Here is a 27959-nt window from a genome sequence, read left to right as displayed (position 1 = left end):
GCGCCCGAAGTACGGGCGCCGCGCCATGCGCCGGGCCAGCCGAGACTACGGCAAGTACCTGCGCAGCTCGGAGGAGATGGGCGGCTGCCCCGGCGCCCCGCACGAGGGTCCGCTGCATCCCGCGCCTTCAGCACCGGCTCCGGCGCCGCCCCCCGCCGCCTCCCGCTTCATGTTCCTGGCCCTCCTGGGGCTGGGACTGGGCCAGGTGGTCTGCAGCATCGCTCTCTTCCTGTACTTTCGGGCGCAGGTGAGTGGCTGACTTCCCTGCCCGATTCTCTGCCAGGGAAACTGAGTCTGGCCATAGGGCTGGGCTTCTCGGATCTTGCTTATTCTGGAAGTTCCTTTCCAGAAGCGACCCTCCAGGAAAGGGAACTTTGGGGCCTCCAGCCACGCCCATCTGCACCTTCTCCCTTCAGCGCAGCGTGGGGAAGCTGAACTCCTCTGGTTCTGGCTGAGGATGGGTTTGAATTTCCCCCCCAGACGCAGCATTGGTTGCTCTCCTCTTGTGCCTCAAGTGATCTCACGCTTTCTCCCTACCTTGAATTTCCCACTTGGAGTTAAGAACCAACTTTAACTCGTTTAGGGAAAGTAGAGAAAGTGAGAACTTTTACTTAGGCATCTAAGCTTCCCAACGGCCACTAACTAACACGTGGCTGCCTTGCTTTCCTGGGACTCAGTCACCACAGCGAGAGGGTGCCAATAGTCTTTGGAACACCTAAGGACAACACACTGGTGCCTCCAGATTCACAGAATGACAGCGCTACTAGATGTGACTGGTCTCTGGGCTGGGGCTCTGGAGCTCCTCTGGAGCTCAGGTTCTGAAGGGTGAAGGGACAGCCCCACTGTGCCTGCCTATGAGGTGGGTGGAGGAAGGAAGGTGTGTGTGTGTGTGTGTGTGTGTGTGTGTGTGTGTGTGTGTGTGTGTGTGTGTTAGCATAGCCCGACTACAGTTTAGCCAGTTACCAACCTTTTAAGAGAGGAGGAAGCTCCAGGCTAAAGATTCAGAACCGTGGGGAGATGGCAGAGAGAGGAAGGGGTAAATTTGTAATATGCTTTCTGGTGGTTTGTGCTCGTGTGTTTTCTTGGAAATTGCAGTGTAGTTGGTTGGATTCATTCAAGTACTCTTGTCTGGTGCTCTGAATTCTTTCTCAGAGGAAGTGGGGGGCTGACTGTGCATATTTTTATGGGAAAAGAAAGTTGTGTTTGGACTTCGTTTGCTATACCAGAATCAAAGGTGATTACTAAACCAAACTGGATATGTTAAAATGTGTCAGTGCTTGGACTGTATGGGTTTTTGGCATGTGCTAAACTCTTGAACTGGACTTTGGATCACAGGCTTTGTTAAATCTTCAGATCTGCCAGTCTGCATTTTATAGCACTGCTGTGGTTATCCACTAATGCAGAAATAAACCATAAACTGGCGCTTTTGCAAAACCGTGTCTGCGTGTTCGTAATCACATGTAGTACCTGTGGAGATTGTCTTCCTTGGACAAGGTTTGAGTGGTTTGTTTATGGTATGAATCATGCAAATCCATACGAACATGAGTAAGCACCCCCCTCCTTCATTGGGGTACATAGGAGTCAATGAAGGATGGTTTATCTGTTGCTTTCTGTCGTCTGGCATTTCAATGCATCCGGAGTAGTTCATGCCACTGTTAAAAGCTATGGGATTGACTCAAGACTCACTCTATATGTAGTCCCCATTGTCTACGCGTGTGCCAGGGGTAGACAATGCTCCCAATGAGAGGCTATTACAATTCTTTTCAGACATTTTCCGCCAGAAGAAGAGCAGTAGTGCTTCCCAGTGTCTTTTGTTTTTTTTTTTTTTTTTTGGGTTTTTGTTTGTTTGTTTTTGTTTTTAACTTGTTAGGTCATAAAATCTTTTCCCAGCAGTGAGGGTGGCATGAGCGTTGAGCTCAGAAAGAAGTATGGAGTGAGCATGCTCCAGAGGCCCTTAGCTTACCGGGAATCCTGGGACTTGGCGTGGCTATGGAAGAAGGAGTCACTGGTTGGGTTCTTGTTCAGTTTTCCTGAAGGAATTCTATGGTGGTAGGGCAGCATGAGATGTCTGTCACCCTAATGGCATGGTCACCTTCTGTCACACTGTAGTGCTGATGGCATACGAATTATACGAAACAACCTTTTCCCAATATAAACAGATGAGATGCCACTTGGAGCCAGATGATTTTTTTTAGGAGAATTTAGTGTCATTAGAATTCTGGATACAAGTGGTTTCCTCTCTTCCCATGACTCCTGTCCCTTCTTCCCCTTCTCATATAACCAAGGATATTGTGTGTTCAAGGCTAGGGTTTCAGACATTCATCACTTTGCCCCATTTCTGTGCTGCTTGGGACTGAATGCACCAAGCTTTGTATGTGTTAGGTAAACACTTTACCAAGGACACTGACTATAGCTCTAGTTCCTAGTCACTCCAAGGATCGAGTCTCTCTGAGACTCACTTCATATAATGTTACTCTTTATTCTGAACCCAGGTCTGTTACTACAAGGTTGTCTCCATCACTAGAGTAATATTAGAAAAGATGTTTGAGTATTCTGACTGAGTCTCACTGAGTGTGGGATCTGCATTCAACACCTAAGGGAATCCTAATCATCTAGAGATACATCCAGAAACCCTTGTCCATGATGTCTGCAAAATGTTCCAGAATGGTGGACTGTGTGCAGGCATGGGGAGATCACAGCCCATGTATGAGGTGTGGTTTCTTGCTGTTGGGGATAGGCTTGGGGTACACAAGGGTTCAATCTACAATTCTGTTTACATTTATACATTATGAAAACCTTCTTTTGTACTTTAGGTATTGGTGTTGAATGGTTTTTTTTTTTAAGTTGCACTTAGTTTTTAAGTTCTAAATAAAATATTTGGAATTTCTGAATGCATTTAAATGAAAATGAACTCATCCACTATTGGAGAACACATTTACCCCTGAAGAGAAAGCAAGCCAGATTTATTATAGTTTAAATGTACAGAACAGAGAAAATATGAATTCTCTGAAGCAGGAGGGTTCAGGTTAGACTGGATCAAAACAAACAAACAAACAAACAAACAAACAAAACCAAAATTAAAACTGAAACCAATGCAAAGGCACCCTGTGTGTTTCAGATTGCCTATGTCTACAAAAAAAAAAAAAAAAAAAAAAAGCCAAGATCCAGTGTAGATTGCTTTTTTTCTCACCAGACCTGCCAACATGTTGGCCTTGTGGGTTTTGCTATGTTTACTAGTATCCATACTATGGTTTTCAAAGAAAAGGAAAAAAAAAAAAAGGCAAAAAGAAAAGATAAAAGATAAAAAGAAAAAGAAAGAAAAGAGAGAAGTCTTTCTAAAATGTTGTTTGTAAAGTTGTATGCATATGTGTGTGTTTGTGTCTGTGTTTGGTATGATGTGGTGTGTATATGCTTGTTGTATTTGTGTGTGTTTGGTGTATGTGTGGTATATATGTAGATGAAGATGTATGTGGTGTATATGTGGTGTGTATGTATGGTGTGTGTGTGTGTGAGAGAGAGAGAGGGTGGGGTGGGGGAAGCCATACTCGTTTCAAGTTTAAGGTAAGGGTAAGATAAGCCTCTCAGAAAGCTGGAGTCTTGTTTTGTTTTGTTTGTCTTTGGTTTTTCCTTTTGCTTTTGAACTCCCCTATAACTCTCCTGCACATAGCAGATGGCGGCCTCTGGCTGCCTTTCACCCAGGACCTCAGTTGCTACTGCAAATCTGATGTTGAGGTGGGCAGGCAGCTTGTTTGAAAAACTGATAAGGAAGCAGCCCAAATGTCAAGCATCCTGCCTCATTTAACCCTATGAATGATTGGTTTCTCTCTCCTTCTCTCCCTCTCTCTCTCTTTCTCCCTCTCTCACACATTTATTTCACAACCACAACACCATCCAATAGATGTATTTCCAAAGTCCCCTGTGTGTGTGTGTGTGTGTGTGTGTGTGTGTGTGTGTGTGTGGTACTGGGGATGGAACCCAGGGCCTCCAGTATGGCAGACAAATGCTTGCCCAGCCATAACCAACCTTTTACAGTCAGATAACTCAAGTCTTAGTGTTTGCAGGTACACATGTAGGTATGACTCACGGTAACTCAGTTTGCTATGCTATTCTGTGGAATGTGAGTGGATATATTTTCCAGAAAGATGGGGACGGCTTGTTTGTTTATCCCCCGTCCCCAAGTCCCAGCATCTAACACAGTACCTGACATACTTAATTGACTGAAAGGGCCTTTCAAATTATTTGCAACCCTACGCATCTTTCCATTTCTAATTTACCATTATGCAAAGTAAGTGTCCAGTAGCTAAAATGGTAGAGGTTTTCAACCGTGCAAGTACCTATCTGCCCTGCACCCCAGAGTGTGCTGCTGGTTGCGAGCTGCATGCTTTTGGTCACTCTGCACTCTGTAAGTTTCCCCCGTCAGCCTTATCCCTTGCCCTGCTTTCCTTCCAGAGACTGTCCTCGGTTACCTGAGCATTTGCTCCTGTACCGCCTTCCTTCCTGGCACCGGAAGGAGAAAGCACATCCTGTGAGAGATACAGAGTGGATTTCTAACTTGTGATAGTTAAGTAGACAAAGTTAGGTTTTGCTGAGTGATCATTATTTCTTTTTTCACAGTCATTGATGAGGCCCGAAGTATTATAGGGATGTGAGTAGTGGCTCTCATGTGTGCTTTTTAAGTATTTGAAGAAAGATCTAACTTAGGCATGTGATAAAGTTGACTCAGGGGGTCCAAATGAGAGCTGGTCACTGCCATTTTTAGTTTATATTTTTATTTCAGAGAGAAAAGACAAAGTCTGTGCATTCTACTTTTTAAAATTTGTTCCAAGTCATGAACTGTTATTAGGTGGTGTGACATTGTGCTGATGTCAGCGAGTCTTGGAGCAGGGTGGAGATTCGAATTCATGTTAGTAGCAGAATAGCTTCATGTGTTTGTGTGTTTGATACTTTAAAGCATTATTTTTCAGTTTAATACAGAGACCATGACATGGATCTAGTTCAAATACAGCTCTCCATCAGCCCATATTGGTAACTAGGTGCACCCTGAAAATTGACAGTATTGGAGCCTGCCAGTTTTTTTAGATAGCTTTAATCTGTTTGTAAGATGCAAGTTTAGTGAACTTTGTTTAGGGTCTCTAGGCATTTCTCAATGCCACATGGTCTCTTCAGCTTAGTTCTTATCTGGTAGTAAGCCATTGCAGAATTCTTCTTTCCTGAGGTCTGAACCCAGTTATATACCATGAAGCTCTTGTCTGAAAAAAAAAAAAAGAGAAAAAAGAAAGAAATAAAGAGGAAGATTGACAGCTACCCTTCAGCAAAGACTCACGAGCTCTGATTTCTACTCATTGTAAAGAAATTACGTGAAATAAATATACATTGCTGGTAACTTTATTTCCTGGTATGATCTCACCTGTGCTTACAGAGCATCTTTACATATTTTAGAGCTTTAATGTTTATTTATAGATGTGTATGTGTCTGTGTGCATATTTGCATGTGTGCAGACACCTTCAGAGAGACCACACTAGGGGCAGATCTCTTGGAGCTGGAGTTTTAGGTGGCTGTAAGCTGCCTGACTTCAGTGCTGGGGAACAAACTCTGGTCCTCTAGAAGAGCAACAAGCTTGTGTGTGTGTGTGTGCGTGTGTGCGTGTGTGTGTGTGCGCGCGTGTGTGTCTGAAATTATAAAAAATTAAATATATCTTTTTATTTATGTGCATTGATGTTCTGCATGCATGAATGTCTGTGTGATGGTGTCACATTCCCTGAAACTGGAGTTAAACAGTTTGCACTGCTGTATGAACGCTAGGAACTAAAAGAACAGTCAGTGCCCTTACCTGCTGAGCCATCTCTCCAGGCATGGACGGTCCTTATATTTACATGACTAGAATAATAACTCATGTGTCTATGTGTGTATGGAGAGTATACCGTTAGTTTGTTCCTGAGGATTGGTTAATAACGGCATACATCTTTCTGAGTATTTTCATTAAACTGGGGAAAGCGATAGTTTATTTCTGACAGAGCTTTGGTTAGTATAAACTTTGTGTTTGGTCTAGTTTTAAATCTACTGATTCCTAGGTGGTCATGAAATGCTTTGACCTTTGGAAGGAAGAAGATGTGCTGTTAAAACAATCAAGTTCAGCTGGGTGGTAGTGGCACAGGCCTTTAGTCCCAGTATTCATGAAGCAGAGGCAGGCAGATTTCTGAGTTCAAGGCTGGCCTGGTTTATATAGAGCCAGTTCCAGGACAGCCAGGGCCACACAGAGAAACCCTGTTTCACAAAACAAAACAAAACCCAACAATAACAACCAAACTCCCCTTTCTATGGTGATCAAAGCCACTGAAAAGTCTTGAGGGAGCTTGGGAAATAGAAGCTTCTAGAACAGCACACAGAGATGCTGCATTGGACATCTTTTTTAAACCTGGCATTCATCTAGTAACTCCATGGGGATATGTCGGACAAGACAATGCTTTTATTTCAGTTGTTCTTAACACTTAAGGCATACAGCTGCAGGAGTACCCTCTCCACCTTAGTGTGGTGACAGATGTCACTCCAGGTAAGGAGCACTGGCTACGCAGTATTCATCAGGAAGAGAAGTGCCTTCCTGTTTTGCTTGAGGTGCAGATGGACTTCTCACTCTCTATTTCTCACTCATCAAAATACTCATAGATTGAGGAAGGCCAATGGTAACAGTAGCTGAAGCTTATGTTAATTTCGCCTGATTTATGCAGGCTTTGTGCTTTGCTTCTTTGTGTGGGCTTCATCTCAGTGTGGTTTCTTCTAGCATGCTGCATGTGTCTTCTTGTTTATGAGACAGGGCCTTTCACGGTAGCCAAGGCTTGCCTGGAAATCACCACGTAGTCCAGCTGACTTCATACAGTGATTCTTCTGCTTTAGCTTCTCAAGTCGATTATAACTGTGCAGCACCAACCCAGCTCAATGAGTCTCCTGCTGCCTGGATCACATACGATACCTGTGATACCGCTTCTGTCCAGGAAGTTTATCCCCTGTGAACCACACACATGTTGTTAAGAATCTGTGGCATTGCATATCATGGGTTATTGTCAGCTACTCATCAAAATGAATTAGAAGTCTCTGTTCAGGGCAGGGGAAATGGATTGGTCAATAAAGTACTGGCTACTTATATCCTTGCGATGGGAAATGGGGACAGGAGGATCCTGAGTTCTTGCTGGCCAGCCAGTCTGGCCAATAGGTGAGCTCCATGTTCAATGAAATACCCCATGTCAAAAAGTTAAAGTGGAATGTGGAAGACACTCCTGTGCACCACATGTGCACATTCAGGAGCTCATACCCATTCACACATGCATGCATACATGCTTACACATACCAAAAAGATGCTTTAAATATATATTAAAATAAAATTATATATCTAACAAATACAGTTTTTTCAAGACAATGTTTCTCTGTGTAACTGCTCTGGCTGCCCTAGAACTCACTTTGTAGACCAGGCTGGCTTCTAACTCACAGAGACTTGCCTGCGTGTGCCTTCTGTATTAAAGGTGTGTATCACCATGCCTGATCTGAGGATGGTTTTATTAATTATAAACCACTGGGGGACAGAAAACTCTAAGCATGACCCTTTATGATCAAGTCACACTTCATTAACTGTAACCCCTTTAATATCTGTTCCCCTCTTAGATGGATCCTAACAGAATATCAGAAGACAGCACTCACTGCTTTTACAGAATTCTGAGGCTCCGTGACAACGCAGCTTTGCAGGACTCGACTCTGGAGAGCGAAGACACAGAAGTTCTACCTGACTCCTGCAGGAGAATGAAACAGGCCTTTCAAGGGGCCGTGCAAAAGGTACATCATAAAGTCAAGGGTCCTGCTGACTCTATAGTACCTAAGTGTTAAGGCTCCTGACTTGCTGTTAACTCTTTCTTTACTAAGTTGTAAAAGACCTGATGAGGCTGTCTTAAGGAGAAATCTTTCAAAGTTGGTGGCGGTTGATTTCTTTCCTTATTTTAAGAGGAGGGCTTTGATAACGTATCGGGAAGGAGAAGCTGAGTGCTTACAGTTAGGCAATGACGTTGTTAGGTTGAATCCTTGATCTAAAAGTTATGTTCTAGGTTCCCAGGACTTTCTGGTAGCTCCTTTCCCATTTGCCTCTGTAGGATTCCCTGTTGCACAATGGCTTGGGCTTCCACAAGGGTCAGGGTAGTGCAATTGGCTGTCAGGTGAAGTGCAGTGGGTGAATTTGTTAAACAGCTTTGGCTCCAGGGGATTCATCTCACACTTCACCTACCCAATAGCTCTCTGAATTTGTGAATGAAACACACACACACACACACACACACACACATTGTTATTGTAGCAAGTACAAGAAGCATATTTCTTATGGCAGCTATTTATATGCCCGTGTGAATATCTATCTATCTATCTAATACAGTATGCAATTATTTTAAATAAGTAAACAGTTTGGATTATGAATTTTTTTTTTACCAGTTTAAAAAAATTATGGCCATTCTTGGTCTGGGGATAAACCTTAGTAGTGGAATGTGTGTTTATTGTGGGTGAGACCTTGTGTTCAGATTCAGAACTTGGCAATCTGGGACCAAGACCAGACAAGGAGAATCAAAGGCTTCTGTTAAAGGAACATGGTTATTAGGTGTGGCTCATGTCTGCAATTCCAAACTGAGGCAGGAGGATTGTGAATTTGAGATTAGCATAAAGAATATAATGAAACACTGCCTCCAAGGAAGAGAGGCAGGGAGGGAGGAGGGACAGAGGAGGAGGGAGGGAGGAAGAACAGACGAGAAGGGAGGGAGAGGGGGCTCTTTTATATTAACAGATAATTAAGGTTCTCAAGAGGAATTGGACTGCGATTAATTAATTTTGTACTTGTTTTTGCTATGCTATAGGAATTTACATTTTTTAAAATTGGGCAACTTATAAAATCCTTTTAAAAGCTCAATGAATAACCACAATACACCAGTATATATTAATATGCACATTATTGTAATACACCAGTGTGAGCTAGAGATGGAAGATCCCATCTCTTCACAGGCCCTATCTTTAGGAAGAAGATGAATGTTAACATCCACAGGACACAACTGTGGACAGAGGCGCTTTGCCAGACCTTTTTTTTTATACCCAAGAACGTACTCTTTTATCCCAGTCAAATGAACAGTTTACCAAATGTATTATCCTTTGATGAAAACCACTGGTTAATGTGACAACTGCGTAATTTGGACACCGTAATCAGATTTCTAATTTGTCTTGGCAATGCTAAAAATAGGATGGGTGTGGCAAACATCCTGGAAGGAGGTTTCCATCTTTACTTTAGTTCTAAGAGATACTGAGTGAACCCAAAGGACAATTCAGGTGTAGCTGCAGCCAGGCTTGAGAGATCAGCCCATGCAGCGGTGACACATACCAGACTCGAGTACAATCTAACATTATAGCCGTGAAGAAAGTGGTGTTTACCCAGCTCATTGTGGTCAGACAAGTAATCTTGTCCCCGCCCCCCTTTTTTTGTTTGTGGCTGGGTTTTCTTGGCTTTATTTCCCCTTTAGCACAGAACTCTGAAAGCCCTCCTACTGGCCCAGCTCTACCAACAGCAATTTATAAAGTCTATCAAAACAGTCTATGCCAATAAAACAAACACTAGTACCAGTGTGGTGTCTGATTTGTAACGCAATGCCTGGTTTCAATTTTGGCAGACGCCGGGCTTGGGCGGAGCGGTGAGTTCAGGACTGCCATGCGTGGCAGGGAGGACCATCCGTTTGGACTCAGTGAGAGACATCTGTTCTTTGTCAAGTAGAGATGCTGGGCCCTGGGGGCTGTGACTCCACCCACCTTTAGTGTGCCAGGTTGTTGGTCTTACTCTAGGGCCTTTGGTAGAAAAACTGTATGGAACTGGCCTGTTAAAGCATTTACAGGTTTGATATCACAGATAGAGATGTCTACGTGTCACCTTGCTGTTCGCACGGAGACACCCTGTGCCTTGAAGGGGGAAGAAGCAAAGGGCTCATGGTTGCTTTGTTTGTTTGCTTAATCTGTGTGAGTGTCTTGCCTTCATGTATGTTTGTATACCACATGTGTGTCTGGTGTCCTTGAAGAGCCCCTGGAACTGGAGTCGTGAGCAGCCATGTGGATGCTGGGAATTGAACCCGGGTCCACCATTCCGAACTTCTGTGCTGTCTGCACTTGTTTTTCATATTCACTTTTAAAAGCTAGACTTTTAAAACTGCCGACTGTATGCATGTGTGCCTGTGTGCACACACATGTGCACACCAACGCGTGTCTGTGTACGCTTGGCTCTGCTTCTATGTACAGAGGCTGGGGGATGACGTCAAGTATTTTCTCTTTTATTAATCATTTTATTTATTTACATTTCAAATGATAGCCCCCTTTCTGGTTTCCCCTCTACCAACCCCCCATCCCATTCTCACCTTTGCCTCTCTGAGGGTGCTCCTTTATCCATTCACCCACTCCCTCCTCATCCCTCTCGAATCCCCCTTCAGTGGGGAATCAAGCCTCCCTCCCCTCCTACTGATAAGGCCATCCCCTGCTACATATGTATCTGGAGTCCTGGCTTCCTCCATGTGTACTTTGGTTGATAGTTTAGTCCCTGGGAGTTCTGGGTAGTCCAGTTAGTTGATCTTGTGCTTTTTGTGGGGTTGCAGTCCCCTTTAGCTCCTTCAGTCCTTCCCCGGGCTCTTCCATGGGGGTCCCTGGGCTCAGTCCGATGGTTGGCTGTGAGCATCTGCATCTGTATTGGTCAGTGCTGGCTTCAGTTCTCAGGACTTATATGTTGGCTCCAAACCATCTGTAACAGCTGATTTTCTCTTCTGACCTCTGTGGGTACTACACACAGGTGGTACACACATTCATGTGTGCAAAGACTCACACACATCAAATAAGTACATTTAAAAGCAAGCAACAAACACCATCAACCCAATGATGGTAATGACACTAAGTTATGTTCTTGGCAGACCTCTGGTCCTCTAGTGCCTTACTGAAGAAATGGGGTAAGAAAGTCGTCTTTACTGGATCAATACTCATTCTGATCCCGAGACAGTCAGTATATGTATAATTTATAACGCACATGCTCATTGTATTCTAATAGGAAGACTAGAGAACCCAACATTTCTGATGCTTTGATCTGCAATGAAATTGTCACCGTTACTTGACATCATCTCAACTGGAAGAATATTATCAAGGACTGTTTTGTGTGTGTGTGTGTGTGTGTGTGTGTGTGTGTGTGTGTGTGTGTGTGTGGTTTTGTTTTTGTTTTTTGTTTGTTTTGTTTGTTTCCTGTTTTGTTCTCCCCTTCTCTCTCATACTGTACTCCTAAGATGAGCCACCCAGGTCTGGCTTCTCCTACAGCAGGTCCCTATTCTCCCAGCCTCTTGTGCTCTCGTGTCTACATAGGGAAAGGGTAATAGGAAAGGGGATGGCAGTATGTGGTCGTAGCCCTTGTACTAAGAATCCTGTTGGCTGGTAGGCAGGACTAAGAAGACCATGCCTTGCTGCAAGGGAAGCCAGACATCTGTCTTTCAGCTAAGCTGCCATTTGCCCATGATGCTTGAGGAAGAGGCTCCCTAGAACCAGCAAGGACAGAGAGAGAAGTGCCATCAGCAGTCTGTGATATGTGGGAGAGTGGACTCACTGTTTACAACACCTACACACACTATATACAAGTACACACACTCCCATAGGTCACAAGAGTTGTATATAGATATATCAAGGGTTAGCACCAGCCTTGGCTTGGGTGGCCAGGATTTTATTTTCTAAACTTCACAGGTAGGTAACTAGAGACAGCATGGGAGAGAGGCTGAAAAGCAGGTTGAAGAGGAAATGTAATGAATGCTGAGTGGCTGCTTGCTGTTTTCAGCTAGAGTTTATGGATTCAGAAACATTTGCTTCAAGACAGAAGGTTTGTCGTTTTGTGTGGATATCTTTTTTTTTCCCCTCGCGGAACTTTTTTCTCATGGCTGTTTGGCATTCTAATGTTTGATTATTAGAAAAAAGCTTAGTCAGGCTTGTGTATACGCCTTTAATCCTAGTGATCAGGAGGCAGAGGCAGGTGAATCTCTGTGAGTCTGAGAGCAGCCTGGTCTTATAGAGCAAGTTCCAAGACAGTCAGAGCTTTGTCTCAAGTAAAAAGATGGGTAAATGGATAAATGGATAGATAGGTAAATGGGTGGATAGATAGATAATAGATAGATAGATAGATAGATAGATAGAATATAGTAAACAATTTCCTCCAAATTTCAATGGAAGTAAATTAGAAATCATTGGAAATTTAAACAGGTTCTATCTGCCTGGAGACTTTGGAGTTGTTGCGTGAATGTTATTTCTCCTAGGATTTTTATTTTTATTTGAGGAGGCTCAAGGGGGAAGTTAAAATTCCATTTACTGTCTCTTTGTCTTTGTGCTCAAGAATATGTATCCTAAGAGAGTTTCTCATAAACCCAGAAGGAAACTTGAGTTTGGGTCACTGGTATTCTCAAATCGAGATGTGTTAGTCATGTAGTGGTTTCCCAGGATTCCATACCCTTTGCCATCATAGTTTTGGGAACTGCAATCGACCCCAATCACATTTAGTGTGCATAAAAGCTGTCACTATGGGAAAGCTGAAGAAAGATCCACGGAGATTTCCTACAGAGCCAAAGCTTTGTAGTCAGTTTCCTGTTTGACAGGGTTTGTTTGAGCTTAGGGATGCTCAGAGGTAGGCGATCATGAGGGGCTGGCTTATGGAAGGGCTTAGTAGCATGTAGCAGGCAGAGTCATAAGTAACACAAACACACACACATGCACGCACACACAGGGAAGGACGTGTTGGGAATGGCAGGAGGCTTTGAACCCTAAAAGGCTGTCTCCAGTGACATACTTCCTCCAGCAAGGTAGTTCCTTCTAGACCTCTACAAACAGTGCCACCAACTGTTCAAACACAGGAGACTGTGGGTGGGGCCATTCTTATTTAAATCACAAGACAGCACTGTCATTCACTCTAGGAAGACTGATGGTGGTGGTGTGACGCTCATCTCAGGGAAGCCCCAGGGAAGAAGGTTGAGTCAGGGGGGTTGCAATCCAGAACTAACCAGTAAGTGATGCCTGAGGTGCCCTTTGATCTGTGCTCTGAGTACCACAGGATGGAAGAAAAGATTCCTTTTTTTCCTTCCTTACAACTTTATTTAAATAAAAAGACAGATACATGTACAGATTTTTAAAAGCCTTTTGGCATAAAACTATATGAGTATATTTTTGCCAGTACTTGATTTTTTTTAAGGTTTGATAGTATGCATTGAAATCTTATTAGTTACCATAAGCATAAAGTGCATGTAAAACAGAACATAACATGGAAATAGTCAAAGTTTTCTTGGTGTGTATAGATTAGACATAATGATTTTTAAATACAAAAAATTGCCACAAGGCTTATCTTCTTAGCTCTTGGGTTATTAGTGATTTAAGGTCTAGGTGTACCCCACTCTGAGTGAGTGCTATACACTTGTTGTTGTTGTTGTTGTTTCTAAGAAGGACTGAGGCTTCCACTTTTTGGCCTTTTTTTTTTTCTTTCTTTCTTTCTTTTTTTTTTTTTTTTTTTGAGCTTCATATGATCTGTGTGTTGTTTCTTGGGTATTCAGAGCTTTCTGGGGCTAGTATACCCCAAAGATGTTCCAGCGTACAATAAGAACACATGCTCCACCTTGTTCATAGCAGCCTTATTTATTATAGTCAGAAGCTGGAGAGAACCTAGATGTCCTTCAGTAGATGAATGGATACAAAAATTGTGGTACATTTACACAATGGAGTACTACTCAGCTACTAGAAACAATGACTTTATGAAATTCCTAGGAAAATGGATGCATCTAGAGAATATCATCCTGAGTGAGGTAACCCAGTCACAAAAGAACAGACATAATATGCAGTCATCGATAATTGGAAGAAAAGATTCTGAATAGGCATCTTGAAAGAGATCCTGAGAGAAGAGTATTCATGACAGGCTAACTTCAGACCTTTAATGGAGCGTGTGTTACTAAGGGGTGGGTTGGCTTGTGAGTGTGAGGACAACTGAGGAATGGAGGGAAAATGTGTCCTGCGGCTGTGTTTTACAAACTAGCTGCATCTTTAGTGACCTCAGGGCCCTTGCTTATTTGCTTTATTAAGAGCTCCCGGTGCCTTGGCTAGAGGTTCTGATTTGATAGCCAAAAGGATGAATCTGTGACCACTTCAGGCCAGCCTGAGTGCTAAGAGCCACCGATGGACAGAACAGCCTTTTTGTTTGTTTGTTTAATAAATTAAATGTAATAAAGAGAATGGAGTTGTTGGCCAAGTGGTGATCACAGCAATGGCTCCGGCAAAAATACCGATTTAAACCGTTAAGGGTCGAACTCTTCTGGAGTGTAAACCCTCTCCTCATGCCCATTGCTCCTACACCTCTGGTCTACTCTCCCAACTGTCAGCTTGGTCATCACGTTACCAAGCTAGGAGCTTGAGGATGGTCTTTCCCTCTTACCCACCGACTCCTCCCTGACCGTCCTGCCCTGGATTCTACCTCCTCAGAAAACATTCAGGCAGAACTCTACTTGATGTATGAGTGAGTTAGGCTCTTGTGTGTGCTTTTTTCTCTTCGGGCCCATTTTGTCTGCTTGTTTTGTAATTGTCTTTCAAAATGAAGTGCAAGTATTTCTCAAAACAGGTTCCCACTAAGGCTGACCCTAGCCCACCTGCCCATGTAATTAGGAGGCCGCCTCAAACACACATGGAGTTTATTGTCTGTACACTAGCTATATGCACCCATATTGGGCCTGGCTCACTGTAGGTGAGCTTTGCAAGGACATGTGACTTTCATTTATGTCCCAGTGGCAGGCTTGTAGAAATACAACATAAAGCACAAAGTTAATGAGTGAATAATCCACACCTGTCCTGAATTATGTGTCACGTTGTATCTCGTCAGGGTTATAATCGCTATGCTGAAGCACCATGGTCAAAAGCAAGTTGGGGAGGAAAGGGTTTATTTGACTTACACATCAGTGTTCATCATCGAAGGGAGTCAGAGCAGGAAATCAAACACGGTAAGAACCTCCAGGCAGGATCTGGCGCAGAGAACGCTGCAGAGTGTGGCTTTACTGGCTTGCTCCCTGTAGCTTGCTCAGCCTGCCTTCTATAGAAACCAGACCACCAGTCTAAGCCTGGCACCATCCACACTGGGCTGTGCCTTCCTCCGTTGACCACGGATGAAGAAAATGCCCTACATGCTTGCTTAGCTCCATCTCATGGAGGCTTTTTCTCAGTCAAGTTCCCATCTCTCAGATGACTCTACTTCACACAAAACTAGTCAGCAAGTGTGGCTGTCACTTGTTGTACACACTCATAAGATTTGTTAGGGCTGTAGGTCTCAAGTATATTCTGTTTCCAGAGGGCAGCTTTCTCTCGGTGGCTGTGAGCCTCTTAGGAGCCTTTCTCTGGTGGCTTGCATCTTTCCCTTGTCATCCTCAACGTCCCCAGTGGCTGGTCTGACATCTTGGCTGCCCTGTGACTCCTGTTCCTAGGATATTAAGAACAGGGCTGGGAGACTTTGAAAACCAACTTTTTTTTTTTTTGGAGGGGTGGAGTTTAGTGGTGTGGAAAGCAAGGTGTAAGGCTGGCGTTCTTGTTGCTGTGGGCAGAGCAAAGCAGAGGTACACGGTGCTCCTCCTTGGAGCCCTGTATACCCACCTTTAAAAAACTCAGCAGCACAGTAGAAGACACTTTAAAGTTGGGCTTTTACGGAGACTAATGCTGCTGTCATAAGGCATTTTTTAAATCAAAGCCCAAGGAGACCTTTAACCACAACAGAAGCTTCCTCATTTAAACCATGAAGGTTAAACAATAAAAACTAATTTTCTATTCCCAGAACTCCCATTGCCCTTCCAGGAAAAGCATCACTCTTCTTTATGAAAACAAGGACATGTGGGAAGTACATTACTGGCTGTACAGTATCTCTTCCACTCACTCCTGGAAGAAATGGTACCCATGTGGCTGTCACAGCCAACTTCTTCACCAGGAGCTTTCAAAGACTTTCATGAGCCCAGTGAGCATTCGTGGGGTTAGAACCCCTTCTGCCAATGCCCCTCCTCTTCTTGCTGGGCTACTGGGTCCTCTTCAGTACTCATGGGGATGGTGAGGCGTTGTGTCCATTCTGAAAGCTTTCCCAGGCCCAGCGCTCTGCCCGAGGAAGCCGCAGTGAGGAGCATCTCCCATCATGTACCTGCTCAGACAGACTACTCTGAAGTCCTTAGCTTTAGGGACTCAATGACTCCCCCCAAGGACGTGCGCCATCGTAAAGACAAATAATCATGTCTCTCTCTGCGTGCGAGCTTTAGGGTCAGGACAAGCTGAGGTAAGGATTCTAAGTCCTTCTCTGGCAGGATTGTACAACACGGTGCTGGCTGCTCTCTTAGTTATGGAGGTAAAAGAGCTTTGTGCCTAAAGATGATCCACTGCGAAAACCACTAGGAGACTCTGGCTCAGTGGAACACCAAAGCAGGAATGATATACCTTGCAAGTTAACGGGGGGGGGGGGGGCAAATAGGACCAGTACTCCTGTTACTGCAGGTTAAGGGTTCTGTTTGCATTTAAGACAGTTAAAAATAAGTTCCTATTTGTCTTGTGTTAAGCCTTTGCAAAAAAAAAAAAAAAACAAAAAAAAAAAAAAAAAAAAAAAAACAAAAACCCCCCCACAAAAACCTTATTCTTCATTAGAAATAGAAACCTTAAGTTTCTGTTGATAAATTATTTCTCTGCTGGTGAAATGAGTCGATTCAAGCCAGATTAGATTATGTTAAGAGTAGGTTTATTGGGAAGCTGCTTTTAGGCAAATTCTCCGGCCCCAGGGAAAGAGGCCAGGGAGGTTGTCATTGGGGGGGGGGGTGCAAAGAGAGAAAGCATGCTTGCACAGAGAGGAGAGAGAGAGGAGACCAAAATGTCTGAATTATATAGGGAAGATCCTCTAGGGGAAGGGCAGCCCAGTCTCTGGGCTGGAAAGTTCACAGTTGGGGACAAGTAGGGACTGAGGGATGCTGGGAGAATCTGAAGGGCAGGTCTTCTTTGTTCAGTCCCTTAATCTGGGATCTGAACCAAACACCCGTTTCTTAGATATGAAGTAAACTGTTTGCAACCCCATTTACATGATGTATACTTTACCCGGGTTCTATCTCTCTGCTTCTATCTTTCTAAAAACGTCTAACAGCCACCTCTCACCCCTGTGAACACCTTATTTCTTCTAAAAAAGAAAGTTCAAGAGGCCAGCAGGGCTGCTCTCTTAAATCTGACTTAGGGCGAGGTAGACGCAACTCCACAGGGCCTACCCAGAGGACTGCGAGCATCCTTGTGGGAGAAGGTGGCCCACAGGGGAGGAAGAACTATGAAGCCAGGCAGTCAGCTTAGAAGTTACTGCTCTCTCTACACCCCAAGACTTCAGACACCAAGTGACAGTTTCTAAGTCTTAAGATGTGGAAAGACAATGGGACACCTTGCAAAACTCCAGTCTCCTAATCATGTACCTGGTTGCTCTAGCAACCAGCTCCCATCTCATGAGTTATCTCATTGGCATAAATAGGCCTCGTTGACAAGGGTTTATGAATAACAGAAGATGTTTCTTGCAATGTCAGAGAGGCCCAGTCATGAGGGCCTCATAAGCCTTAGGACTGCATTTGTTCCTGACGTCACCAAGTGATTTCAAGAAGGGGAGGGACAGGCTCCCCCTGCTTGTAAGATGCTCTTTCCAGCCACTATGCCTGTATCACTTTGAGGCACAAGACTGTGAGAGGAGAGAGAGGCAACTGTCTTCTTGAGGAGTGAGAAGAACTTGAAGGCAGTGGCCTGGGAGGAGGAGATGGATTTCTGAGGTATTTTTCCAAGCAGCCATCTGCAGGACTTCCCTGAAGGAAGAGGAGCTGGGCTATTCATTTCAGAAACAGCCGGGAGTGTGGCATTCACGTGCTAACTGGTTGATGAATGCATTATTCTTGTAACTTGGTTGGAGAAGAATTACAGGAAGGGTATCATTAAGATGTTAAAATGAATGCACTACATATGTTAACAAGTGTATGAACCCTGTATTATATCTGGTGAGCTGGGTGTTAAATCCTTGTTCAGCCAGCCAGATGTCCCTGCAGCTGCTGGGGTATTGCAGAGGGAGGCAGCCACCTGAGACCCTTGCTACTGGCTGGTGCCGATAGTGTCTGGAGGGAGCATCTGGCTGTACAAATTGCTTTTCGGGTGATTTGATTGACAGGTACCAGTGGATCACATGATTCATATCTGAGCACAAGTGGGATTTTAGACTGATAAACGCAGACTCCAGCAGCTTGACTTTTCACATGGAACCTAAGCAGCTGGGATATATATTTTTATTATTTAGAGGGATGGTATCCAGATTTCTGTCAAACAGACAGACCAATTTAATCATATAGTCGGGGTCTTGTTCCGCACGGTTATTTAGCAGTTTGTATTCTAGCCAGCCAAGGCCTTTAAATGACGACTCAGAGTTTGTATTTATGCTTTACCGGTGTGCCTCCCATAAGTGGGTCCAACTTCTCAAGATGAGCAGCCATTTCCTGGGTTTGGAAAAAAACAAAAACCCTCCTAAATCATTAAAAAGGCCATGCAGGGGTCTGAAGGGAACTGGGTCTTAGTGTCTTCGTAGACTGGATTCCTTCCCTATCACACCCCTGGGACTGCACTTTTTGGATGTCCTGTTTAAGAGAAGTCGCAGAAAGGCCACAGTCAAGACCACAGTTACACAATTGATCTCTCTATGCTGTGTTCCCTGGAGGAAAGATTGTGAAATCCCAGGATTGTTTCCTGTGAGTTAAAACTACACTTGAAATTAAGAAAAAAAATCAAATCAGTTGCTTCTTGTCTCTGCAGATGTACTCTGACAGCAAAGATGAAAAATTAATGCAATGTAATTTGACAGACTTAGCACTCAGAATCGAAACTTCCCACTGCCAGTTGGAAAATCGGTGGCAGTCCAGAGGACGTCAATTTGGGAAAGTGTCCACTAGGTGGCACTGTGTCCGAACATTTCTTTCATCCTTGATTTCGCTGCATATTTTTTTGGGGGGGGGTGCCTACTTTATTCACTTTTCTCCTTTCCTTCTGTTTTGTTTCCCTTCCTTGTTCTGTTAAAGGAAGCTATTATAGTTTAGGCCTAAATTATGCTCATCTAAAAATGAATATATCTTTTTGAAAAGACGACTTGTTACAGTTTGACCATATATAATTTCGTTCATTAATTCATGGTGTTTCTTATTAACGCTCATAAGGCTAAATATTCTTGTTGTCCTGGATAGTTTATACAAATCAAGGTGTGTATGTTCAGGTGTTCTGGGAAGGTGGGTTGTTGATCTTCTAAGGTAGGGAAGTCTGGTAGATAATTATGTTCCCTTAAACAAAACTTGACAGTGGGTCCTAAGCAAGGGAGAGGGTTAGGGAGGGAGGAGGGCTCTTTGCTCAGTTCTACAATCTATGAACTGTCTGGGCTTCTGGGATGTTTATTATATGCTTCTTGTTAGGAAAAAAAATGAAGAAAGTGTGTGTGGGGGGGGGGTATGGCCCATGGAGGTGCGGAGAGGCCTGGGGGCAAGGGGGATGTCTCTGGAGGACCCATGTTGGGAATCCCTTCCCCCTGAGGGACCATCCACATGATGGTATAGTACAGAATAGAGTTTATTCAGGGCATGGGGAGGAGGGTTAAGAGGGTAGTAGGGGCAGAGAGAGAGAGAGAGAGAGAGAGAGAGAGAGAGAGAGGAGTAGAGAAGCAGAGCGCATGTAGAGAGGGGGGAAGGGACAGGGAGTGGATGGGGTGGGCGGGGGCAAGATGACAAGAGGCCAAGAGAGCAAGAGAGAGAAGCGGGCAAGCAGCTCCCTTTATAGTGTCAGGTAACTGGGCGGAGCATCCCTGGCTATTACCAGGTAACTGTGGGGTGGGGTTTACAGAATCCCAATACTTCTCATGTAATATATATGAGAATATATATATATATATATATATATATATATATATATATGGGTTACCTACTTAGTGTGAGGACACAAGGGTGCACCAATGTCTAGTATTCCTGTTTTGTTTTGGTTTTTTGTTTTTGTTTTTAATCAAACAAACAAACCCCTACAGTTCTGTGTCTAACTCAGATCTTCTGGGTTGTGCTATGCCAGTTGAGCTATCATTCGGCTAAGGTTATTTTTAATCATCTCAAAGCTCAAAGACAATGTAAAATTGTAGAGTTAGAATGATATGTTTATGATTGCTCGTAAGTAGCAGTTACTTTGGGTCTCAAAAGATTGGGATGGAAATATATATGTTAAACTAGATTATGTGTGTGACCTGAGGTCACAGATTCATCCTAAAATCACCTCTTGGTATTGAAAGTTCCTTTCTCAATTTCTGAGAATTGCAGCTCTTGGGTGCTCTAGAGAAATAACACAAAAGCATTACCTCCTGGGTCTCTAACGAGAGCTCTAATTCATCCTGGGACATGAGCCCTTTCTTCCCCTGACAGCAGGCATTGACAGTGCTTCTGAGAGGTGCTATTTATTGAATTTTCTTGTAACTAAATGGGACTGTGGCAGCTGTGACCTAGAAGCCACTGATTAAGTGGGCAGAGAAAGTGCATTCTCAATGGAGAGGAAGGAAAATGTCCCTGCCCATTATTTCAGGGGCTTCAGTTTGCTGCTTTTGGTCTGGGTCTCAAGCTTTAAGATAATCTCCTCATTTGCCCATGAGGAACCCTTGCAAAGGGGATTTGTTGATCTCAGCTGGGACTGCAACAGCTGCTATAGTCTCAGTATTAGAAATTCAAGTCACAGACTTGTCAGGGCTGGGCCTCCTGGATCTCAGACTACCTGATCGCACAGTTGGCACCTACCTGCCCTCCTGGAGGTCAGCATGCACCATCTTTGGTTTTGAGTGGCACTGCACTGGCCACAGTGACCTTTTTCTTGATTTTTCTCTATGTGAAGCTGAGTGTGTTGAAAATCAGAGAACAAATTTGGAGGGATGTACCATGCTTCTCCCCTGACACTGGAGCAGGTCAGAGCTAGTGGGAAACGAGGCAGAAGCTTTAAACCTCAAAATAACTCTGTCTCCAAGGTGGCTATTCCAATCAGGAAACTATACGGTATGAGTTATTTATGTGTTTGTATATGTGATAGATATAGGAAATGGTACATATAAATGTGTACTTACATACAACATAAAATGATGCACTATATGTATAAATGCATGAGAATATATAATTATAAAATAAACCTTATATATACAATGCAAGGGGCCACCATCTGCTTAAAATTCCCTACAATGGACTTTAGGCTGTACAGAGACCCCGGAGTAGACCAGACCAGAGGCTGACCTTATGTGACCTCTGTGGTGTCTCTAAGAATTATGAAGATCAGTCTTATCTCCTTTGATGGTGTCTGAAGGTAGAGAGATTAGTAAAGAAGAGTAAAATGTTAACCCTAATTGATAAGAATTGGATTCATGTCATTTTATCTGCCCATTTGTTGGTCCCACTGTAAAGCTGAAGCCTTTCTGTCTAGCTAGGGAAAACTTTGGTTACAAGATCTGTTCTTTAGACATCGTGGAGTAGTGATAGTTGGCAGGAGTATTTGTCTTATTAAGTGGGAACTGGGACCCATCCTGTGTTGTAGCTCAAGGTATCTGGATTTATCGGGTCCTTAGCTGGTGTCCACCTACATTACCTCATCTAACCATCCTGGCTGCTCTGTTCTTTAAACCAATGATCTAAACCAAGGCAAAAGCTAAAACTTCAACCCACTCTGCCTTATGGGGTGGGCACAAGGTCACGTGGTAGAGACTTCATTCTGGGAGCTTAGGCTCAATGTGCAGTCACCCACTCCTGTCTATTCATAGTCGTTCTTTGGCAGGTCACTGCACCCAGACATGTTTCCAGCAACATTTAATTATTGGCACTCCAAAAGCTTTTAGACCTTCATATCATACTTTAAACACACTGACTTTAAAACAAAATTAACTACTGGGAGCCACGTATCACCCTCTTTCTTGTGGGCTGAGCCTCTGCATTGTAATAGGAATTCACTACTGAGTTCCATTTAAAGAGGCCCACTGAAGACTGTATACACTTCATTTCCATTTGTGTACCTGTTACATATTAATTATGCTCAATTGTCTTATCTTTTATTGCCTCAAAGGTTTTATTTAGTGGTGGTGCTGATGGTGGTGATGGTGGTGGTGGTGATGGTGTGCTGACGGTGGTAGTGTTGGTGATGGTGGTAGAGGTGGTGGTGGTGGTGCTGGCGGTGGTGTTAATGGTGGTGGTGGTGGTGGTGGTGGTGCTGATGGTGGTGGTGGTGCTGGTGCTGTGTGTGTGTGTGTGATTGTGCGTATGTGTTGGACTTTTTAGGCATTTTGGGAGCTGAGATGCTTGGAGTATGACATCCAGGAATTTTGCTGCCTCTGAGCTTCTGGCTTCATTTAGCATCTGGTAGTCACACACACACACACACACACACACACACACACACACACACACGTGCGCAAATACATTTATATTTTACTGATTTGCAGAAAGAATGAGTTTATGAATAAAATTCTCCTTTATTTCAGGAATTACAACATATTGTGGGGCCACAACGTTTCTCAGGAGCTCCAGGTAATTGTGAGTTTGAACGAGTTTCTGAAGCCCTATATGGGCGTTGTCTTTAAGCTCACCTGGTTCTTTCATCCCCAGCTACGATGGAAGGCTCATGGTTCGATGTGGCCCAGCGGGGCAAGTCCGAGGCTCAGCCATTCGCACATCTCACCATCAATGCTGCGGACATCCCATCGGGTGAGTTACATTTACACCCATCCTGAAAACAGTTCTCAGTCTTTCATTCATCAGCACAAGGGCATACTCAAACCTTCTAAACCAAAAGGAGGAGGCAGACCCTCCAGCTGAGCCCCACCTTGCCAGTCATGTTACACAGTTTGATATCAGTTGGACCCCCAATGCCTATGTTCTTGGTGGATGACTGTATTTAGGAAGCCAGAAATTTTCCCATCTAGGAAGGCTGGGGTGGGCGTGGAGGGCTAGCGGGTGACAGCAATCCACCGGAACCTGAAACATTCTGTCCCCTTTCCTATGCCTGTCTTCCCACTCTCTGGTAAATATTTAGTTAATAGACCAGAGACCTGAGATAAGGACCCAGCACTGTGAGCCTGTGGCTACCTCAGTGCGCCAGGTGTCACCGCAAAGCCACCCTGGCCACTTGCCATGAGCTAGGCAAAGATGACAAGGGTTACGGAGAGCATCGTGGGAGAGTGGCAACTGAGCACCAGTGTTGGCACGCCTGTGGCACATGCCACCCACCTCCAGTAGCTGAGGTATTTTGCTGTGTGTTCACCACCTCTCACCTCAGTTAGCTCTCAGATTGTCCAGACAGTGCCACAGTGCTGTATAGGGCTTGTCGCTTGCTTAAGGTCCCTGTAGTAACAGAAGTTGAAGTTGACAGTCCTCTCTACTTAATTCCTGGTCAGAGCAGAGCTGTACGTCCTAGAAGCAGGCTGCAGGGTACTTGTGCTAGGTTGGCTTTGTCACAAGGGTCATATTATTTTTGCACAAAGTAGATTAGTTTGGAATCCAATGTCTTCTTGGGCCTGTGACCTTGTATGTAATAACCATGAAAAGTACTTTTCCCCTTGAAAGGCTGTGTTTTGGAGGTGGAGGGGGGCATATTACATTCAGTAGATGTGATTTTAAATTATTATTTGAACTTAAATTCCACCTTGTTTCACAAATGGCTTTAAGGATTTTTCTCCTTTCTTGAGTTTAAACTTTTTGAGCTTTTTAAATAGCAAAAACCTATCTTTTAATAAATAGTTTTGAGCCACCATTATAGCGATGGTTGTAGAGATTTTTTTTTTTTTTTCTGATTGGAGATACAAAAGGCAAGAAACCAACTCTTGAGCTGTCAGGACATTCTCTAGGCTGTCTGCTCCGATCCTGTAGACAGTTACTTCCATAAACAGGTTTTCTGTCCGTGTGTGCTGCTGATGGAGCTATGCTACTTTTCTCCGAGTAGGAAAACCGGTTCGCGGGTTCACAAAGGCAATCAGATTAATACCGGCGTGCGGGCCGTGTGTCGAGCCTGCACCCTGCATTTATCTCTTCAGTACACTGTAAATGGCATAGGATAAATATTGCCTGGGAGTGTGTGCCAAAGTCGGCTTGGCAACAGCGAGCATGCTTTAGTTAGAAAGCTCCCTCTACAGGCACCTAGAATCTAATCAGTGCCAAAATCCAGGCACAACTCCTGATTCTGTTCTGACAGCTATTTGGTTTAGGATGCAGGGAAACGAGCCACTCTATGTTTCTGTTTAAGAAAATAGAGTTAGTTGTTCTGGTTGGACCAACAGCCCCGCTAACCCAATGTTTTCGAAGTGCTGGCCAGTACTGAATGATTCAGAGGAAGCTGGCTTTGACTTGCTATTTTTATTTTGGAGCACTGTTACATATTTATTTACACACGAGGGCACAGACTCTGTTGTAGGTAGACTGTTACCTTATACGGTTTCAAAGTTCTTAGGAACTACTTGGGGGTTGGGTCAGAATATATCATTTTTCTTAGGAAGCTGTGCAGGCTAAATGCTTGCTGGGGTTCCTTCCCAACATCTAGCAGCTGGGAGCCCAACCGAGAGCTGGGGAGGTTCTCCAGACTGGGTGAGAGGTTCTCAGCATGTTCCTGAGCAATAGAAATCCTGGCAGCCAGGGCAGCCCTCCACCACTCCAAGTTACCATCTTTGCTGTTGACTGCCATCTTTGGTGAGCCCTTTTATTACACTCTCTTACCTTTCCAGCCTTTCTCCTGTGGGCTTCATGACTCCCCACTGCCCAGTAGCGTTTCTTTCACCAGCAACATGCTTGCTCCCTCTCTTCAGACCCATTTTGGACCCGAAGTTTCCTAGTTTTTCAGCTCTTCTGTCTTCTCACCAAGCACAGCTCTGCTGAGCATCGGAAGTCTCTCCAGCTTTTGTCGGGCAGTTCCTTGTCATTGACATCAACCCTATTCTTGACAGCACACAGCAATGGGCAGGCCATATTTTGTTGTGCTCACTTTCCTTACTGTCAGTGGTAAGCATCCCAAGGGTCCACTACTTGAGAAAGGTTTTCATTATGGACGGAGCGAGTTCTGCATTATGGGCGGAGTGGGTGTCCAGAGAAAGTGCGACTCATTTGGTGTGCTCCTGGGATCTCCAGGACTAACTAAGGCTAGAGTACAGGTGTGGAGAAAAGCAGAGAGACATGTTATAGCACAGAAGCATACGCTGGACTCACTGACCTTTGCGAGTGGCACTTGATCAGGATTCCTGTCTTTTCTCACCACCATTGTGTATTACTTTTTTGCCTTCCTTGGCCAGCTTGCTCCAACATGAGTTAGCTAAACCCATAGAAGGAAGGGACTTCACATTATAAATTTAACTCATCTCTATTAAGAGATAACTTGGGAAGAGGATGTCTTGAATTTTGTGAGATTTGCCTGTGGGTTAGGTGGCTGTCTACCAAGCCGGAGTAGTTACAATGCCAGTGCTTGTGATAATGTGTGAGCAAGATTTATAGTCTCGTGCTGACTCACTTGGGACCCTAGAGTGGTGTTTGTATTTGGAACACTTGACTCTGGGGAGAGCTGGGAAAGAAGGACAACTGATGTTCAGTGTCTGCAGACTGCTGGCTGTAGACCCTGCTGTAAACTCTGAGAACACTCCTGTCCTCTTTGGGAACTGGAACTATTGCTTTCTTGGTCATTTAACGATGGGCTGTCCCACTGCAGACCAACTTTGGCCCCATCTCGCTCCCCTCCCACTTTTTCTGATACATGCTCAGTTTCTGCTGTAGCTTGATTTGGAGGTCCTCAGATCACATCCAAGAGACCTTAGGCCATTCTCTGGTTTATCCTCTGACTCTCGAGGGAAGGATGCAGGTGTTAAAGTCTTCCCAGGACCAGGCTATGGTAGGAAAGTAGTATTCCTTTCTATATACTGTAGTGTAAGTAATATTATTGCTGCTGTTATTATTATTATTATTATTTATAAAAGGATCTCCTTGGATCCACCAAACGAATGACTTGTCAACTTTCATGAACTGGAATCTAGTTCATGAGTGGTGGCTTCAATATCAGTCTCTGGACTTTTTTCTTTTTTTCTTATAAAATTATTTATGCATATTGCTGTATAAAGCAATAGGTTTCATAATGGCATGTTTGCTCATGCGTATCATGTGTTTGATCTTATTTACTTTCCATCACACTCAATCACAAACACTGCCCCTTCTGTTTGTGTGGTGGGGGCGTGAGTGTCTCCTAGTTTTTATAGGGAGCAAGAACTTTCAATCTTTGTCTTCTCTTGGTCTCCCTGACTGACTTCTGTCACTTACCATCTCAAGAGTAACAAGCTAAAGGCAACATGACACCTTAGGATTTTTTTATGCTGTGGAAACAAAATGTCCCCTGCCTCTGCAGTCCAAGAGCCTGTGTTTGCTCTTGCTGACATCAGAGGGTTGGCAACGTTAGCTTGGTATAACTCTTCATAAGATCCCTGGAGAAAAGATGTGGGTTTTGGTCCTTTCCTCTCACCCAACAAGTTATCACTTTTCCAGGAGAATAATAAATGTCCACATTCGTATACATATGGGATCATTTGATTTATTATAGAGGTATCACCAAGTTTTAAAGACCCAGTAATACACATCAAAGACATGGACTATGAAAACCACTGGGCACACAGCTGATTTAGAATGTTCTGGAGAACTTTGACTTCTCCAAAATAAGTAGTTCATAAGTCCCCTGTCATTTCATTCCATGGACCAGCAGGGGTTGGTGGAGACATTGGAACTTGGGGGTAACTTCACAATGTGTGAATGCTTTTGTGTGAAGTTGAGGAGCTGGGATAAGCTGAGAAGCTTCGAGCTTCTCTGAGGATAGCCACTCAGTTGTGTGACTCAGGCTGCGGGGAGGGGAGGGATACTGGATAGTGAAACAGATGGAGGGTGACCTCCATGGAGCTTCTGTGACCCTAATTCTCACATCCCTTAACACACCTCTCTCCACAAACTAAATAAAGGTTAAGCTATATGAAGGATGGAAATTTTCTCTCTCTGCCACTCTCTCTTTCTGTCTCTTTCTTTCTCTCTGTCTTTGTCTCCCTCCCTCTCTCTCTCCCTTCCTCCCTCCTTCCCTCCCTCCCTCCTCCCCCCATTCTTATATTAATTCTAGGTACTTCCTCGAAGTCTTGCTTTTTCTCTGGACCGTGCTGACTCATCACTTGTTCCCTATAACTTCCTTAAGGGCAGGATAGAAGACTTTTGGGTTTGTCCCTCTAGAGAGCCTGACAGAAAGCACTAAGTACATTTGAATGCACCCAGACCATATAGAAAATGAGCATCAAGGTAAGTTTTTGTGTTGGAATAAGGACTGTTGTGTTAGTGTATAGAGCCACCCCACCGTCCTATGGAAATAATGAGGTTTTCTCCTCCATGTGGATTCTAAATCCTGTGCCTTTTTTCTCTTTAGGTTCCCATAAGGTCAGTCTGTCCTCCTGGTACCATGATCGAGGCTGGGCCAAGATCTCTAACATGACGTTAAGCAATGGAAAACTAAGGGTTAACCAAGATGGCTTCTATTACCTGTATGCCAACATTTGCTTTCGGCACCACGAAACGTCGGGAAACGTACCTGCAGACTATCTTCAGCTGATGGTGTATGTCGTTAAAACCAGCATCAAAATCCCAAGTTCTCATAATCTGATGAAAGGCGGGAGTACTAAAAACTGGTCAGGAAATTCTGAATTCCACTTTTATTCCATAAATGTTGGAGGTTTTTTCAAGCTCAGAGCTGGTGAAGAAATAAGCATTCAGGTGTCCAACCCTTCCCTGCTGGATCCGGATCAAGATGCTACGTACTTTGGGGCTTTCAAAGTTCAAGACATAGACTGA

The 27959-nt window shown here is 44.0% G+C and overlaps 1 protein-coding gene across 1 annotated transcript; it reads left to right on the top strand.

Annotated features, from left to right (window-relative positions):
• Nucleotides 1-25: 25 nt before the first annotated feature.
• Nucleotides 26-27959, top strand: TNFSF11 (TNF superfamily member 11; the record flags this gene model as incomplete). The annotated part of the gene is made up of 5 exons (XM_080917277.1): nucleotides 26-247; nucleotides 7654-7821; nucleotides 22598-22643; nucleotides 22722-22820; nucleotides 27538-27959. The coding sequence occupies 5 exons, from the start codon at nucleotides 26-28 to the stop codon at nucleotides 27957-27959; spliced, it is 957 nt and encodes a 318-aa protein (XP_080773403.1).

This window comes from Micromys minutus (genome assembly GCF_963924665.1).
Source record: "Micromys minutus genome assembly, chromosome: 5".
Classification (NCBI taxonomy): domain Eukaryota; kingdom Metazoa; phylum Chordata; class Mammalia; order Rodentia; family Muridae; genus Micromys; species Micromys minutus.
This window is presented reverse-complemented; position numbering and strand designations above follow the sequence as displayed.